Source organism: Lingula anatina, chromosome 5 (assembly GCF_051362555.1).
Source record: "Lingula anatina isolate TDL-2025a chromosome 5, LinAna3.0, whole genome shotgun sequence".
NCBI lineage: Eukaryota > Metazoa > Brachiopoda > Lingulata > Lingulida > Lingulidae > Lingula > Lingula anatina.
In genome coordinates, this window is record NC_141771.1 from 8019633 (window position 1) to 8038547 (window position 18915).

Genomic DNA, 18915 nt, shown 5'->3' on the forward strand with positions numbered 1-18915 from the left:
TTTGGTACCATTTAGAACTATGATTCAGCTAGTCAAAATTCTAATTTGAAGAGGGGACCAGAAATCTTAATCCGCCACTGGCTACATGTACGCCTACTAGTAGGCTTATCAATGTTTCATTTGTATAAATTTTAAGAAGACCTAGAGTAAAGTGGTCATTTTAATATTACAAAAAAGTGGATTGTACCCGAATGAAATGATATTGAGCATAGTCTTTTCTTTCACTTATTGTATATCTTAACCTATGACACCACCTGTAAACTACCTGGCCAATTAGCATGTTCATTATGCTGTTAACAAGCAAAGACTCAATATTAGCCTGAGAAGATGGCGTATCTTGAGGTCTGTTATCAACTGTGTTTTCCTCTAAAAGGAGGCGTGAATATGACTTGTTTACAGGAAGGTGGCGCGAATGTAGCATGTGGATTCCGATAGAAAAACGCTCTACTCAGGTTATTAGATGATGTAAGGGTCAGTATTATATGGTCTTGATGCAGTGTGTGATAGAATGTGAGCTGCTTTCCTTGAACAGCAGGGATGGATAATATGGACGCGTATGGGCGTCCAAGTAACTTACCGGGCTAGTGTAGTTTGCCGACCGAATGCAAACTGCACTATACCCTTTTCACTTGTAATTCTTGGACTTTGTTTTCTACACTTTAAGGTATATAGTGACTTTGATCAATCCTCCAAATAAGGTTGAAGTTTCTTCTGAAAAATTAATGAAAACTTAACTCAATCTGTATTAACTTTAAGTATTCCAAATACATGTAGCAGAGACAATGATGTGTCACCACAAATGAAGAAAGAGAATAAAAGACTTGACGTTTTTTGAGAGCATACTGGATATAAGTGCTGCTGCTTTCACCTTAAAGTGGATATGTTGACATCACAAAACTACATATTGGCTTTCTGTTTATAATATTAGTAGCTTAAGTTTTTAAATAAGTCATAATCAAAATTGGTGAGTGAAATCACCGTCACTATAGTTGATACCCCATAACTATTCTTCAGAAGGCCTCTATATTTTCACTTTTTTCTTTGTTCTGTACATTTGAAAGCTAAACGAAACATACTGACCATGGCTACTGAGGGTATAATCAGAAGACTAGATGAGACAGTTGTAAACAGGATAGCAGCAGGTGAAGTGATTCAGCGTCCAGCCAATGGCTTGAAAGAAATGATAGAGAACTGGTAAGTTAACATCTAGGTTGATCTGCCATATATCCTCAGTCCTTGGTATGCATAATGTATCTATGTTATACAGCAGAGTAACACCTGATAACAAAGAGCGTTTACAGTGAAAATGTGTAGAATATCCATGAATGGGTAAAATTTGCTGCTCATGTCATTTTGAGCGTCATTTTGATGTGTAATTTATTGTCTGTAAGCATGGCATGTGATAATAACCCTTTATGTTGTTTAGCCTGGATGCTGGATCGAGTAGCATTCAAGTGACAGTGAAGGATGGAGGACTTAAACTGTTGCAGATACAAGACAATGGGTCAGGAATAAGGGTAAGATGTATGCATACACACACATATAATGTATTCATGATTTTACCTGTTAATGTTTTGTAACAGAGTTAAATTGAAGGATGAAGATTTTGGTGCATCAATTTTGAACTTTTGCAGTATTTCCCCCCACCATAATTATTTTGTGAGGGTACTCCCTGCAATGTTTTTTGTATTTAATTATATTGGTTTGGTAATTCATTTACAAATTTAATTATGATTTTTACAGGAAACTAAATGATATCCAAAAATTGTGGGAGGAGGGCCATTAAAATGGTGAAAAATTTGTTGTAATCTCATAGGTCAAATAGCTTGAAGGTTTAATAAAAAGTTGATAAAATTATTAAATAATTTCTAAACTATTCCAAATTTATTTAAATACCAGAGACACTTATTGAAGTTACTGCATAACTTAATTTTGATAAACATTAAGATTAGTTATTTGTTAATTGGGGGAGGGGGGGGGGGGGGGGGAGGGGGGATACTGCAAATGAATCCATCTTTCTAACTACCCAGCAAAACACCTTTAAATATATATCATGAATTTGTTTTTCTCTAAGCATGTCATTTGATGAGCAAATCCTTAAAATTATAACCACTTCTAGAAAGAAGATATGGAGATAGTTTGTGAGCGGTTCACAACCAGTAAACTAAACAAGTTTGAAGATCTGAATGCCATAGCAACATATGGTTTCCGTGGTGAGGCTCTGGCTTCCATAAGTCATGTAGCCCATGTTACCATAACAACCAGAACAGCTGACTCCAAATGTGCATACAGGTGTGTAAAATATTTAATTTGCATCCATTCTCTTAGTTCATATTACAAGCAGAATTGTATTTATAAATGATAATTGTCAAACACAAGTCGAAAAAACCTTCATACTGATAGGTTATTTATGATCCAACTACCAAGCTAATGAAATGTTTTTTGCTTAGAATTTTATTTTCAAAAAGCGTTTTATTTAGTTATTCATTCTGTATCATTTATTCTCTTATTTTTTAAAGTGAAATAGATGAGCAGGTTGTTTCTTATTTCTATTACTAGAATTATGGATTTATTATTTCCAGAGGAAGTTACTGTGATGGCAAGTTGAAGGCCCCAGTTAAGCCTTGTGCTGGTAATGTAGGAACCCAGATCACAGTAAGTATTGTCGTGCAGGGGACGTGTTCCCAAAAGATTGTAACTTACAAATTGTTGTAAGTTACAAAGTTTCGAGAATATGGCCCCAGTATTTAAAGTAGTGTTCAATGTCAGGGAGCAGACAGCTGCAGGCTTTTACTTTATCACCATTGAAATGTAGCTATTTTGATCTGGCATGGTGATTTAATTGCGCCAACTTCCTAATGCAGGTGTGTGTACTTGTAATCATCAGAGATATTGTCTGTTATCTTTAGTCAAAGTAAATTTCTTAAATACTTGGAAATTATTTCATATTTTAAAGGGAGGTGTGACAGTATTAGTTTTAATTTTGAGAATCTGTAATGTATTTCATGATATGGGATGTTTTCCTTTCTTTTTTCTCACTGACAGTTCATAATCAAAATCTTCACAGTCTAACTGCAGAAAGGATGGTTCAACTAAGTAAGATTTCATTTAGAATAGAATCCTTCAGACACTGCTGTCGCAAGCCAAAAATTTGACTTTGTCTGATTTCATGCTAAATGATTTCATTTTCCTTTAATCTTCAAGTACATATTTTTTCATTTAATAAGTGATAATTTGTATTTAAATATAGGTTGAAGATTTATTTTACAATGTAACTACAAGAAGAAAAGCACTGAGGAGTCCAGCTGAAGAGCATTCCAAAGTTGTGGAAGTCATGAGCAGGTAGGTGAAGTGAGCAGGTAGGGGAAATAAACAGGTAGGGGATGTGTACAGGTATGTGAAGTGAGCAGGTAAGGGAGGTGAGCAGGTAGGTGAAGGGGGCAGGTAGGTGAAGTGAACAGGTAGGTGAAGTGAACAGGTAGGTGAATGGAGCAGTATGGATAAGTGAGCCATTTGAGAATGATAGCATTATGAAATGAAATTGGGCTGAATGAATTTACAAGTTGGTGAAATGAAACTTAATGAAAAAAATGAAACAACATATGCCATAGACTGATAAAGTTGTCATGTGACCAAATTATCAGGAAAAAAACCTCTCAGGTTGCAGTGCATTAGGTGAGTGAAAACTTATACTTGAACTCCTTCTCCAAGTTCTGGGTTGAAGATTGTGTCTGTTTGGAGATTGTGAATGCGATAGTTGAGACGCATCTCAACTGTTCATGTCACTGGATGTGTTCTCATTCAATAAGGAGTTTCACAGGCTGTTGCTGTGCATTGACACGGTGGCTTGATTGTAAGCATAGAGAAATTGCAGATGGTTTAAATAAATGGTCTAAAGGAAGTATTTTCAAATGTCAGTAAAAAGAGGATTAAAGAACATAAAAAAGGCACTAGTTTTTGTAACAGTATTTCCTTTAATCCTTATTTAGCTTATCTCATTTTTAATTATGGATTCTTAATAAATGGTCTAAAGGAAGAATTTTCAAATGTCAGTAAAAAGAGGATTAAGGAACATCAAAAAGGGCACTAGTTTTTGTAACAGTATTTCCTTTGATCCTTATTTAGCTTGTCTCATTTTTTATTATGCATTTTAAGACACTGAATTTGATATTTGGACATTTCTTATCAAACTTGATAAGTAAAATGTAAGGTAGTCATACACTAGTTTAACTAATCATTGATTTTGTTCTTTAATATTAATATTAACAGGTATGCCATCCACAATGCTAAAGTTGGGTTTACTTTGAAGAAGGTAAATTTGTAGTCATTTTACTTTATATGTGTGTGTTTCTCTTCCCTTTTATTTTATAATGTCATATGAACATAATACTTCAATTCAATTTTCATCACTTCCATAAATGTATTATTTATAAGCAATTACATTTTTAGCACTATGTTTTTTTTTTCTGGATATTGACATTTCATGGGGGTGTTTCATCTTGAATAACATAAATCAGTTTTTCATGTGGCTTGTATAAATATGATCTCAAATGAACAAAATAGAATTACATCCCAGCTAAAATGTCCATTGTTACTGAAAGCAAGAATGAAGCAGTTTGTGCCATGTTTGACAATTTAGCTACACACATATAATATATAAGTACACACACAACAGTATGAATTAAATTTTCAAAAAAAGAAATAGAATCAATATAAACTTTTAACTCCCAGCTTTATTTCCTGTAGCACGGGGACAGCATGGCGGATGTGAGAACCCCCCAGGGCTCAACACCACTGGACAACATCAGGACTATATATGGAGCCAGTGTCGCCAGGTATGGGGAGGTGGGGTCTTTTATCTGGAAGATATTCTCAGGTTTTAATCCCCTAAATTGCACACTGCAGACATGAGTCTTTTTTCTGTGGAAAAGCGGAATTCCACTTTTTAAAATTCTATTCTGATGGTTGCTGAGATTTGTCAAGGTTAGGTGTTGTGTCCCATGATAAATGTTCAGAGGGTTTTTTTAAGCCTAGGTTCATGTCTGACACTACATTTGTAGCAAGTGGGGGTATTGTTTGTGTATCATTAATGGTCCAGCTCAGACTGATTGTTTATGTTAAGCTGATGGTGGCATGGTGTTTTCACAATGCAGGTATCTGGTCAGTCGTACAAACGCTGGAGACAGGCGGACAGCCAGACAAACCGACAAATGCAGGCCCCTAGCCAGCAGTTTCCTGGGTGGATGGGGGTGGGGGTGGGGGGTTGAGGCTGTGTGTGTGTATGTGTGTGTGTGTGTGTGTGTGTGTGTGTGTGTGTGTGAAAAATTGGACCTTTTACCATGAAGCCTCCGTGTACCTAGATTAATTTTAACCCAGAGCAGATCTTTTCCCAGCAAAAAAAGGGAGGTTTGTACGAGCCCCCTGAACCCCCCCCCCTGGCTACGGGCCTGAACAGACAGGCTGACAGCTAGACAGACAGACAGATATACAAAGAGTACGAAGATAGACATGCAGAGAAACAAAGTGGAAGTCATACATAGAATAGTTATTATACATGCATGTACATTCACATTCATATAATATCTCCAATTATGGCCAACTGGCTGACAATGATTGGAGGTTATTAATTCTTTGATTATCCGGTCACATCTCTCTGAACTACATGACTAGATTTCCACATGTCAAAATGACATTATCTGATAACAGATGTCGAATGTATTATTCTTTACTGTACCTAGTGACTTGTTGCATGACTTATTAATGTGTGTATTACAGTTTAGAGGAATATTATGGCGTGAACATTTAAGGATTTTTTATTTTTACCTGCATGATGATGACATACACTCATACTAAGTCTCAACAAAACTAGTCAATGTATGTTTTCACAATTTTAAAATACTCTTTTCCCCTCACAATAAAAGGTCAAAAAGAGAAAGCTAAAGATAACATGGAACACAAATTCAAGGAGCAGGTGCTTTAATTTCAACTTCAATCATTTATTTTTCATTTCCTTTCAATTTCAATTGTTGGGTTAAAATGTGATATGATTTTACCTAATTTAAAAGTATCTTGGGAGCTCCATTGGATTTGGTTTGAAAAGAAAAGTCATTTGCGTTTCTGACAGAGTTACGCTACGCTTAATTTAGAGATGAATTTTTTTTTTGTGAAAGTGAATACTAGCGTGAGACAGCTGAGCCTTCTGCATGGAATACCTCTGAGGTTGAGAGTGGGACCTCTCTGCGGTTGAAGGGAAGTCAGTTTTATTATCTACCAATGATCATTTGCATGCCGATATTAGCATGTTAAGCTGGCGTATAAAGTAGATTATTACTAAATATTCAATTCAGGGTGTGAGTGTTCAGTAAGTGCAGTTAGGAAAACAACTGTTTCAACAGCTGCTGACATGAATAGATTATTGAAATGGTGATTGCGATTAGTTTGATCACTGAAAGACCAGAAATTCCATTATGTGATTCAGAGACACGTAACACCTATTATTAAGTCTAGAAATGGAATCGAGAAAATCAATATTTTGGTTACTATTATTTGATTATACACATGCAACTCTTGTATTTCAGTATACCCTTTTTTTTTTGCAAGATTGATCAGACACCAGAGCATGCAAAAAATACTTTGAATTTGACAAGTTTGTTTGAAGAATTTCCTTAAAATAAAAAGAAAGGTTCCTATTTGACTGTAGAGGGACAGAAGTTTGTTCTAGTCCGATTAAATAGTGTAATAACCTGTAATAATCTAATAAAACAGGAGGAAGGCTGTCTAGTAGAAGGTCGTCATTCAAGAAACTTCAAACTCTCAAACCTGCGTTGCACAGTTAGACATCCATTTATTGACTGGTACATGGCTATCAAGTTAAAAGCGATTCTATCAAAACCTTTATTAGCATGTGGCAATGATATAAAGAGGTATTGAATGAATGGAATTTTGAATAGTTATAATGGCTATAAATTTTGAATATCTTATAGTGGCTACAGAGAGAAGCCACCTATGAAGTCCATGTGATGTGATGGCAAACACAAATTTCATAATAAATGCATTAACCACTGTTTTGCTGTTATATGGATATTTTTAGAACAGTTGTTATCCCTGTAAGTGGTAACTGAATAAGAATGTATATAATATCCCAACATGGCAGAAAGCCAAAGTGAATGTGTCAGATTTCTTATGATTTTTATTTTTTTTATTGAGATAAAGATATTTAATGTCGTTACAGAATATGTTCTATCTAAAGAAATGTCTGTAGCATTCAGGTGTACAGGTGCATTGTGGACTCTCAAAATTGCCTAAAATATTTTAGTGCTGTTAGTTATTAAATTGTTTAATGTTATTTTAAAGAAGTGAACATTTGTGTGACAGATGTGTGTGTGCAATTAAAGATTCCAATATTATGGTTATTTCTTGATAGGAAACTTGCATGAGTGTGTCATGCTTCAGATACACATTTAATGAAATTGGTCTTTAACTTCTGTTTCTCTAGAAAACTCTGCTAATAAATTGATAGAAAACGTGCTCCCACAAGATGGGCTATTAATAAAAGACAAGTGGGCAATTTAAGATGTTGTTATCGAAGAAATTATCTAATGGTGCATTTGCATTGAAGATAGGTCCACTTCTCTTAGAACAACCCATCTGTAAGGGCTGACAGTGTCCGAAAGTGCGAGGCTAATCAGTCTGAGAGATATAATTGTGTGCCTGGAGATGGAGATTTGGGGAGGGGGGGGTTTGGAGATGGGTCGTCTTTTCTTGGTATCCTGGACATACATGTGTGCATGCTTTAATTTTTAACAAAAAAATTCACACCTTGGCTGTTGTTAAAACCATTTTGCTCATCTGTCATAAAAATATCGAAAAACGATCTATTTGGCATTTTTAACACGTCATGTGCTGTGTGTATAGGTCTTTTATAAACGGTTATGAATTCTGTCTTTTTGAAAGATGGTTTTATCTCTTTTTTTGATTAGATTAAATGGTGTTATTGACAATGAAATAACATCATTTCTTTCAAAGTGGGACAAAGAACGGTTAATCCTTCTACTTGAAAGATTTACAAAGTTAAAACAATGTATAGAAAAATGGATTGCTTTCTTCCCAAAGGACAGCCTTAATGATCAGATTGCATGGAAATTTACACCGTCATTGACATTTGCAAAGTTTATGTTGAGAAAGAAAAGGATGCCTTTGACAAACAGTGGAAAACATGTCCTTGATATGATCCTGTTGAAGATAAATTTATAACAGCTACTATGATTCCAAAAGGTATTCTACTGACATTTGAAAATGTCCCAAAGTCATATTTTCTTTGCCTGCATATCCTGTAAAGCTACTTTTATTTCCCAATGCAGACATTCAAATCAATGAAACCCCTGAAGTAAAAGCACCTGATGTCAATGTTTTCTTTTGAAATGTAGCAAAAGACATTGGGGTCCAAACATTAAGGGAAAGATTGAAAACTAAATTATTTTTTAAGATTATATAATACATAAAATCCAAGTGTGGGAATGGGTTGAGTAACGGTTTGTGAGTAGGAGAAAATTAAGTTCTTGGACCAAAAAATTAATTTGGCAAGAAAATCCCAGATGGGATACCTTTAAAAACAATAACACAAAACAAAAAGCAAAGGAATCTGCAAGATATACACTTTTTACTCATATTTTTCGACTGACAATATCTCATAACACAATAAAATAATGTCTTCATACAATCTTAAAAGTTCTATACATTAAAATCAAGGGTTACTTACAACAGAAAGGTAATTACTGTTTAGTTTTTTAAAGCTGCCACTTAAATCAATTGTAAATAAAAATTGCCTGTTTCAGTATTGTTTATTTTAATGATTTCAAGCATTATATGCTGTTATTCAGTTTTCTTTCAGTACATATTTTTTTATTTAAAGGTAACTTAATTTTGATTCCCAATAAATACAGTATAGATTGTAGCTTAAAGTCGCTATCAGTGGAATATTGGTAACAGAAATTTACAGATTTGCCTGCCATTAATGGCTGCCATTTTTGTCTTGTTGAGTGCTTAATTTGAAAACAGTAATTTCAAGATACACATCCACTTATCTGAAGTACTTATTTTTTGCTAACCACTTATCTGAAGCTGAACTGATACACATACAGTATGACAATTTTGTATTATTGCTTAAATGTATTTCCAATATCTTTCTTTCCCCTGAAACATACAATTTAATGTGGACCATTCATGATCAAAATAGAAAGAAAAAATATATTTAAGACAAATAAGTGTATGAAATGCCCCTTTTGATTTAATTTTAATTAAACTTTGCCTCCATTCAACCAGTAGTCATACTGGTAAATGGTTGCATTCTTTGAATCAGCATGGTCTGTTGATTTATGTAGTTTTCTAATATGAAGTTGTTCATATATGTACAGCACCAAAATTCGTATGTAGATCCACAAAAAATACAGAAAGTCAAAACAGCAATATTGCAAAACTTGAAGTTGACTTTAGCAAGCAGGCTGCTTTTCAACTATCTCATTGGCAATGAGATTTTCAATTACTTTGTCCACTTGATTCAATTAACTAAATTCCACATTCATTGATATACATATAACTTAACAATACAGCAACAAGTGGTGTAAAAGACTGATGAATAAATAGCCTGATTTTTACATGAAAGTGTCCTCTTACTGAGCCCCAACACCCGACACAGAAAATTAAGTTATTTCTATCTTAACAAGGATGGGAACTTGCTGAAAAGTTGGAAGGGGAGTAAAGATCCCCGCAGTGTAATTACTTGGTAGAACCTCTCCAAGCGTGCATACGTCTGTAAAGTTGTATCACTATACGATAACACTTATTGTACCACCAGCGTTAGCGCTGGCGGTACACATGGTTTCGGTCCCGTCCGGATCGTTCCGCCGGCTCCGCCGGCTCCGCCGGACGGCTACCGTTACCGCTTCTCCTCCTAGACGGTAAGGGCCCCCGTACCCATCTCTTGGATTTAGGTCACCTATAATCTCAACTCGTTCCACGTAAAATTTGGGCTTTGTCGGTATTGGGGTCTAGGTGTGGCACTCATTGCAATGCACCCTTGTCTAAAAATGGCAAAATTAAATGCTAATTATCTACCCTACGGAAGGAATTATGGGAAAAATTTCTACAGACGGCTTTCCAAAAGTCATATGTGTAGATTTCAAATATGCCCTTGGATTTGACCTTTGACCTTTATTTCAAGGTCAAACGGGCCAAAATTTTCAAAAAAATTAATTTTTTTACGAAAAAAAAATTATTTGCCCTGTTATTCAGACACCACACAGACTTAACCAAAAATATTATTGGAAGTTGTTACCCTTCAGGTCATCTTTCATCTCCGTGAATTTGGGGTCAATCGGTGCATTTTCACGGGAGTCGCGGCCATAAGATACTGAAACTGAAAACTGTCTCTAATTCGGGAACCGTTAATGCTAGAGACCCATTCTTTTTTGCATTTTGTAGAGCATGTAAAGCGCAACACTGGAGGTGGTCTCCGTTTTTATGTATTCCATACGGTTTTCGAGTTACGCTGTATCAAAAAGTACATATTGGTGGTGAAAGCAAAATGTGCAGTACGGTAATGGATAATAAATTTTGAACTCCAGAAAAAAAATATATATAAGGCTTGGCAAAGCAGACAACTCATGGTCAAAAATAACATTATTTCATCAAATTTGAACTTCTGGAACTTCAGAGCACCTCCCATTTCAAGAATTTTGACCAAAATTACCTTTTCTTTATTTTAATTAATTTTTTTCTGTAGGAAATTTATGGCACATTATGGTAACTCCAAAATTATAACATTTAGTCCCTTATATCTCCAAAACTGGCAGAGATAGGTCCATAGTTACTATTGAAGTTGAATAGGAAGTCATATACTGGCAATCTTACTGTGACCTTGAAATTGACCTTTGACCTACTTTTCACTATGAACTGAACTTTGCAAATTTTGCTTCCCTTTTATCTACAAAACTGGCAGAGATATGTCAATAGTTACTATTGAACTTGAATAGGAAGTCATATACTGGCAATCTAAATGTGTCCTTAAAATTGACCTTTGACCTACTTTTCACCATGAACTGAACTTTGCAAATTTTGCTTCCCTTTTATCTCCAAAACTGGCAGAGATAGGTCCATAGTTACTATTGAACTTGAATAGGAAGTCATATACTGGCAATCTAAATGTGACCTTGAAATTGACCTTTGACCTACTATTCACCATGAACTGAACTTTGCAAATTTTGCTTCCCTTTTATCTCCAAAACTGGCAGAGATAGGTCCATAGTTACTATTGAACTTGAATAGGAAGTCATATACTGGCAATCTTACTGTGACCTTGAAATTGACCTTTGACCTACTTTTCACCATGAACTGAACTTTGTAAATTTTGCTTCCCTTTTATCTCCAAAACTGGCAGAGATAGGTCCATAGTTACTATTGAACTTGAATAGGAAGTCATATACTGGCAATCTAAATGTGACCTTGAAATTGACCTTTGACCTACTTTTAACCATGAACTGAACTTTGCAAATTTTGATTCCCTTTTATCTCCAAAACTGGCAGAGATATGTTGATAGTTACCATTGAAGTTGAATAGGAAGTCATATACTGGCAATCTTACTGTGACCTTGAAATTGACCTTTGACCTACTTTTCACCATGAACTGAACTTTGCAAATTTTGCTTCCCTTTTTTCTCCAGCAGTGGCTGAGATAGGTCCATAATTACTATAGAACTTGAATAGGAAGTCATATACTGGCAATCTAAATGTGACCTTAAAATTGACCTTTTACCTACTTTTCACCATGAACTGAACTTTGCAAATTTTGCTTCCCTTTTATCTCCAAAGTTACGCTGTATCAAAAAGTACATATTGGTGGTGAAAGCAAAATGTGCAGTACGGTAATGGATAATAAATTTTGAACTCCAGAAAAATAAAACATAAGGCTTGGCGAAGCAGACAACTTGTGGTCAAAAAAAAAAAACATTATTTCATCAAATTTGAACATCTCGAACTTCAGAGCACCTCCCATTTCAAGAATTTTGACCAAAATGACCTTTTCTTTATTTTAATTATTTTTTTCTGTAGGAAATTTATGGCACATTATGGTAACTCCAAAATTATAACATTTAGTCCCTTATATCTCCAAAACTGGCAGAGATAGGTCCATAGTTACTATTGAAGTTGAATAGGAAGTCATATACTGGCAATCTTACTGTGATCTTTAAATTGATCTTTGACCTACTTTTCACTATGAACTGAACTTTGCAAATTTTGCTTCCCTTTTATCTCCAAAACTGGCAGAGATATGTCCATAGTTACTATTGAAGTTGAATAGGAAGTCATATACTGGCAATCTTACTGTGTCCTTAAAATTGACCTTTGACCTACTTTTCACCATAAACTGAACTTTGTAAATTTTGCTTCCCTTTTATCTCCAAAACTGGCAGAGATAGGTCCATAGTTACTATTGAAGTTGAATAGGAAGTCATATACTGGCAATCTAAATGTGACCTTAAAATTGACCTTTGACCTACTTTCCACCATGAACTGAACTTGCAAATTTTGCTTCCCTTCTATCTCCAAAGTTACGCTGTATCAAAAAGTATATATTGGTGGTGAAAGCAAAATGCGCAGTACGGTAATGGATAATAAATTTTGAACTCCAGAAAAATAAAACATAAGGCTTGGCAAAGCAGACAACTCATGGTCAAAAATGACATTATATCATCAAATTTGAACATCTCGAACTTCAAGACACTTCCCATTTCAAGAATTTTGACCAAAATTACCTTTTCTTTATTTTAATTAATTTTTTCTGTAGGAAATTTATGGCACATTATGGTAACTCCAAAATTATAACATTTAGTCCCTTATATCTCCAAAACTGGCAGAGATAGGTCCATAGTTACTATTGAAGTTGAATAGGAAGTCATATACTGGCAATCTTACTGTGACCTTGAAATTGACCTTTGACCTACTTTTCACCATGAACTGAACTTTGTAAATTTTGCTTCTATTTCATCTCCAAAACTGGCAGAGATAGGTCCATAGTTACTATTGAAGTTGAATAGGAAGTCATATACTGGCAATCTTACTGTGACCTTGAAATTGACCTTTGACCTACTTTTCACCATGAACTGAACTTTGCAAATTTTGCTTCCCTTTTATCTCCAAAACTGGCAGAGATAGGTCCATAGTTACTATTAAACTTGAAAAGGAAGTCATATACTGGCAATCTAAATGTGACCTTGAAATTGACCTTTGACCTACCTTACGATGAATTAACTTTGATTGTACCATTTTAAATTATATATATTTTTTGCATATTTTGAAAATTCTTGTTGATTGCATTTTTACAGCTTGTCAAGCACAAGACTGGTGGCTGTGTCCCTTACTTTGTGTATGTGGGGGTCTATACGAATGCGCTTGCTCCAGCTGGTGGTACAATATTCGGAGGCGGTATCGCCTCTCTGATCCTCTAGTTGTGGAAAGGTTTCTTAAGTGGAGCTAAATATCATCTCTTCTTATTATATATAATTGCATGACAACCATTGTGAATGTGAGCCTATAAAATAAACACAGATGTTAATGATTCAAAAATTCCAGTTAACACAAAAGCATCAGCAACCGCAACACAATTTGAAAAAAAGAAAATAATTTTAATTTCAAAGGTATCCAATGTAGGATTTAAAGTGCATTTCTAGTGCATGGATTGCTTCTTGTAGAACTTATCTGAGGGCACTTTAAACTTTTAAAATATAAGATGATCATAGTTAAATGGGGGTCTTAATATCGCAAAAATAATCATATTTACTTTCCCCTACATAGCCAGCCATCTTTACACAGTTTGAAAATAGCATTTAGAATCACAAGTGTTTTGCTATATCTGGAAATAAAGTCAATGGAGTGGATGGCTTATCAGGATAAACCTCTTAAGTTTACGTTTTGATCTTTTGCTTTTTCCCAAAATGTTAGAGTTGCAACAAGTAGTTGTGGGAGGTAGGAGTAAAGGTTGGTAAAGCAGGGGAAAATGCCATTTACCCTTGGATAATATGATAAATATGTGTCTTGAACAAAAATCCTTCTGTGGATACCTTTAATTTCAATTAAAACCAATAATTAAATACATAACCAACATATATATATATATATATATTTGCCCACACAATAATAAGAAAAATATTACATTAGAAATTTGGACATTCACTATTAAAAAACAAAAACAGAAAAAAAATGAAAATGATTATCTTGATAATGAGAGAGAGAGAGAATGCTCTGATTCACCCAGTAGTGTTTTTTTTTTTTTGTTTGTTTTTTTGTTTTTGTTTTTTTTTTTTTTGCTAAGAAATAATCTGAAACTGGACTTGTAATATATTACAGCAACTCTCCAATTTGGTATCAATCACAACTTTGCATAGTTGCTGCATTACATTATTAGTTCAGTATCTGATGATGTTAATTATAAATTATATAGAAAAGATAAAATTATACTAGAACTGAAATAAGAAGTTGTAATAAATGGAGAAATGAAAGAAAGGATGAGAATAGAAAAATTGAGAATTATGAACATAAAGACATTAAGCATGGAACCATATGTCTACTGATATATTAATATTTAATCTGTTTAACAGTTGATTTAATTCTTTGCAGATTGGACAGTTTTACCCCTTATAACTATTAAAATTAAATAAAGGTGATATCCTTTGGGATAAGATGTCTTTGTCTTTAAGTCTGACTTTCATCATGGTTTTGAAGCTAGTAGACAAATCTACTGTTATTTATTACTCAGGAAAGCTGTGGTGATGGTCACAGCAGAACAATGGCAATTATACATGGGTCATGGTATCCAAGGACGGCACATAGGTTGCCATGGAGAAGCTCATGGGAGGGGATGATTTTCCATTCCTTTTCATGCTGGATTGATTCAGGGAGCGCATTTGACTGTGCTTGTGGACACACTTTTTACACCCGTCCTGGTGACACCACGGCAGCTTTTTGAAAAAGCACTTCAGTCCGTGTCTCACTTCTCTCATCCTTATGATATATATGATAGGATCACACAGAGAGTTCAACAAAAGTAAATCGTGCAGATATTCGTTAGCTATTAAATAGGTCTCCCAGGAACTTTTGAGGGCGTTAATATTCGTGTCCACCATGATGACTAAAGCGACCTCAAAGAGACAGTACGGAATCCAGCAAACCACAAATGTTCCCAAAATGAGGAGAGTTGTGAGGAGGGCTTTCCGATTCTTCTTGTACTCTTGCTGCAGAGGTGGAGCCCTCTGGTGAATTTTTCTAACCTCACAATAGATTCGCCCATAAATGTAAAGCATGATGATGAAGCATATAAATGCAGTGGCAAACATTATATATTCAGTGTAGTAATTATTTTTGTCCACGTGCTCGCAGTAATTGTACTTGGTGTTATTTCCGGCAGCTTCTTCAAAATCTCCAAAACCCGACAGGAAGTCGGAGAACCCAAACACAGCAGATACAATCCAAAAGAACAATAACATCATTGTGATCCGCTGCCTGCTCATTAGGACTTGGTACCTCAATGGGTGCATGATGGCTAAAAAATGATCCACAGCCATCCCCAGTAGATTGAATAATGAGATGATATTGGCCATTATCATTATTCCTTTGATAAAAGAATTGATGCAGATGGACTGGAGCCGGAGGCTGTATTCAAAGCTGTAATCTGTGTAGATGGGGTTGATGATCCTGCTGATGATGTGCAGGAATATACTCAGGCTAACCAACATGTCAGCGCATCCAAGGCTAAGCACCAGACGAAGGCGCGTGGCGAACCCAGTCTCTGTTCTTATGTGCCCTATGCCAATGAGGCCAAGAACGTTCACCATGATTGTAATGAAGCTGAAAATGAGGGCAATGACTTTGTGGGGCTTTTTGAACATAAGTTCCGCCCGAATGTCCATGTTGTAGTAGTCCATTACTTCGAATACTGGTCCGTTATTGTCAAGAACAGACTGATTGTCTTCCATTGTAATGTTCATGTTGAGTTCACTTAAAGTTGTTGTGTTAAAAGAAACCATGTTGGTGCTAAAAAAAGTAATCCACGTAATAGAAAAACAATATCTATAGTCCTGCAATGAAGGACACTTTTTTTAAAACATGCACTGTATTTTCCTAAATTTCTTGAACCCAAGACCTTAAAGCTTGAGCGTTTAGTTTGTGTTTTACACAGTCTAACTCCAAAGTTTCCTAGTTTCAAATTGATAGCGTAATCACTGATGTAGCTTCTTGGGATTACAGGAAAGCATCTGTTGATGAAACTTGCTGCTCTTACATGGAGACTTCAACTGTCAATAGGAGCTTTTGATATTGATGTCTTCAACAGATTTGCCTACAAAACTTCTAGTGTTCTGCATTGAAGATGTCTGTGCAGATAACTTCCTCACTTTCTATCAGAGTGTAAATATATGCAATGTATACATATATATATATATATATATATATATATATATATATATATATATCCTTCAGTGGAATTGTTTTTAGTGATTGTGCATTCCACAACTTCAAGTGTTATATACGGCAAAGTTTATCATCACCACCTCGTTATGTTGATGCACTTGAGGATGCCAACCACTCTAGGCTGGCGACAGACTAGCCAAGATTATTGGTAATCAGTTTCTCATTAGATATCTCCCTGGCAGCACCAGATGTGTATGCGATATCCCATTGAGTATGCCCTTTTCTGTATATTGTTCCCACCTTTGTGTGGTTTCCTGTTGGATTTACTCCCTCTTGTTTTTTTTTTGATCTGCACTTTGGATGAGGGATCGTCTGTACTTTATCGTTTAGTTAAAATGCATGCGTTCTTCACAAAAGCTTAGGTCAGTTTTGTTTTTTTTTTTTAAAGTTGAATTGAACCTCAATGCTAATCTGATGTATCAGATAGACTGATGAAATGTAATTTGATGTCATTGACAGTAGCCCAGCACTTAGTTATGTTGTTTCATGTTTAACCAATTCTGAGTTTCAGTTAATGGATCCGTTCAACTCTGTAAGTGTTTTGAAATTTGGAATGTGGTACAGTCTTCACAGTCTTCACCTCCAATATTGTTGCCACACTTGTATTTGTAAAATGATTTTCCTTTGAACTGGACTTCTGAGATTGACTAAAGTGCACTTTCTTTGAATTTAATCACTTTTGTTGCTGATCTTGCCTTTGCATGATGCTGGAAATAGAAGAAAATGGAATTTAGCTTCAAGTCAGGGTGTCAAGTGATCAATTAGTTTGAGTGGGTTTTAAGTAGATGGCTTGGAAACATATTGATAGGTTTTCTAAATAGAAAAGGCCTAAGGGGCAAATTATAGGTGCAAAAAACATCTTAACATGGAATCTGAGCACACTTCAAATACGGTAAGTACTGGACCTTTTCAATGGGGGGAAATTGTAAATTTACAAAAACTGAGTTTTTTTATGACATACTTTCTTAAAATTAAAACATTCTTATTGAGTAGTGGCAGCAGTATTAAAAAGCAGGCTACACTTAAGTTTTATACTTTACAGTAAAAGCACCACAAAAACTGCTGTATAGAAATATGATTTTGTGATTATAAAATTATGTGTTTAAAAGTTTGATAAGGTCAAGTCATTAAGGAACTGCTCCCTTGATCCGCAGTGAATATTTCACTATTAATTTATAACTAAGAACATTATTATTTTGATTTGGGTTAAAAGTATAATTAACTATTTTTTGGTCCTCCAGCAAATTTTCACAAGAAATAAATAAACAAAAAAAGTAAATAAATGAAAAATAACAAATGAATGTTCCTTGATATGGAAAAAGATTAATTACTAGAAGTGATGCTTGTAGATATCACTTGTCTTCCAATGTACTTGAAAATTATAGACTAAAAACAAATAAAAAAGAACATAAAACTTTTATTTTTAAAAAGTTTTATAACTAATCTAACTGGTAGACCTAACCTTGTACTACATATTTATTATCTTAATATTTTAGCTGTTTATTTATTTATTTTATTCTATTTTATCTAATTTTGTTTATTTATCCTTGTAAAGTCTACTAAACATTTTGTATGAATATTATATCTAAATAAATATATTATTGCTAATAAGTATATTACTTCAAGCATCTTGTTTCTTCCAACCTTTTATATATTAAAAATGTTCATCATTTTCAGATACAAGTAATATTATTCTTTCTGCCATTCCCCCCATATTGCTCAAACCCGGCACACAGTCCTGGTCAGGTTTTGCACACAGAGCACTGCCTTTGTTCTCTAATGTTTGAATTTAGTTTTCTTAACACCGGTCTTATCATCTTAAATAAATGCTTTTATCTGCATTCTGCATTAATGCGTTTCTTTGTTTTGGTTTTCTCCTCTACCTCTTTTAATAAATAAATAAATAAATAAATAAATAGAAAATAAATGAGAATAAATAAATAAAATGAAATATGTGACTATCTAGTAACTGTTACATGTACATGTACTTACTGACAGAAAATGTATCCTAATTGCATCTCATCATTTGCCTCCATCATAGACTTGAAGAACTGAACACAATAAACGGGCACATGGCTTTTTATACACAGTAGCAACTGTGTGCATATTTTATTTAACAAATGGCACTGACGTCACATTTACTGGAAAGGAGGGCATACTCTTGAAAGTAGGTGCAATGTTCTTGAAAGCGTCTTTTTTATTTCGTTTTATATTAACAACTGTTGCATGTACATGTACTTACTGATGGAAAATGCATCCTAATTGTATCTCGTTATTTGTTCCTTGATCACAGACTGGAAGCAATAAACAGGTAAGTGGCTGTGATTTTTTTTTAGCGATTGATACTGACGTCATGTTTCCTGGAAAAGAGGACATACTCGTGAAAGTAGGCGCAAC

The 18915-nt window shown here is 34.6% G+C and overlaps 2 protein-coding genes across 9 annotated transcripts in view; one reads left to right on the forward strand and one right to left on the reverse strand.

The window, feature by feature from the left end:
* Nucleotides 1–307: 307 nt before the first annotated feature.
* LOC106162134 (DNA mismatch repair protein Mlh1-like) overlaps nucleotides 308–18915 on the forward strand; it is a 79355-nt gene continuing 60747 nt past the window's right edge. The window contains exons 1-8 of one of the 3 annotated variants that reach the window (XM_087012834.1): nucleotides 308–471; nucleotides 1062–1194; nucleotides 1427–1517; nucleotides 2120–2292; nucleotides 2583–2655; nucleotides 3251–3342; nucleotides 4270–4312; nucleotides 4747–4835. In XM_087012834.1, coding sequence (XP_086868960.1) covers nucleotides 1082–1194; nucleotides 1427–1517; nucleotides 2120–2292; nucleotides 2583–2655; nucleotides 3251–3342; nucleotides 4270–4312; nucleotides 4747–4835 — 674 coding nt within the window. In that variant the 5' untranslated portion in view covers nucleotides 308–471; nucleotides 1062–1081. Of the gene's footprint in view, nucleotides 472–644; nucleotides 665–1061; nucleotides 1195–1426; nucleotides 1518–2119; nucleotides 2293–2582; nucleotides 2656–3250; nucleotides 3343–4269; nucleotides 4313–4746; nucleotides 4836–18915 lie in introns of those variants that run through there. The other 2 variants (XM_087012835.1, XM_087012836.1) reach the window with 2 other exon arrangements.
* Nucleotides 13509–18915, reverse strand: part of LOC106169297 (melanocortin receptor 3-like) — a 51957-nt gene continuing 46550 nt past the window's right edge. For 4 of the 6 annotated variants that reach the window (XM_087012837.1, XM_087012838.1, XM_087012839.1 and 1 more), the window contains 3 exons: nucleotides 18761–18878; nucleotides 18511–18569; nucleotides 13509–17225 (listed from right to left, as the gene is read on the reverse strand). In XM_087012837.1, the coding sequence (XP_086868963.1) occupies nucleotides 14847–16076 (1230 nt within the window). In that variant the 5' untranslated portion in view covers nucleotides 16077–17225; nucleotides 18511–18569; nucleotides 18761–18878 and the 3' untranslated portion in view covers nucleotides 13509–14846. The remainder of the gene's footprint in view (nucleotides 17226–18510; nucleotides 18570–18760; nucleotides 18879–18915) is intronic. The other 2 variants (XM_087012840.1, XM_087012842.1) reach the window with 1 other exon arrangement.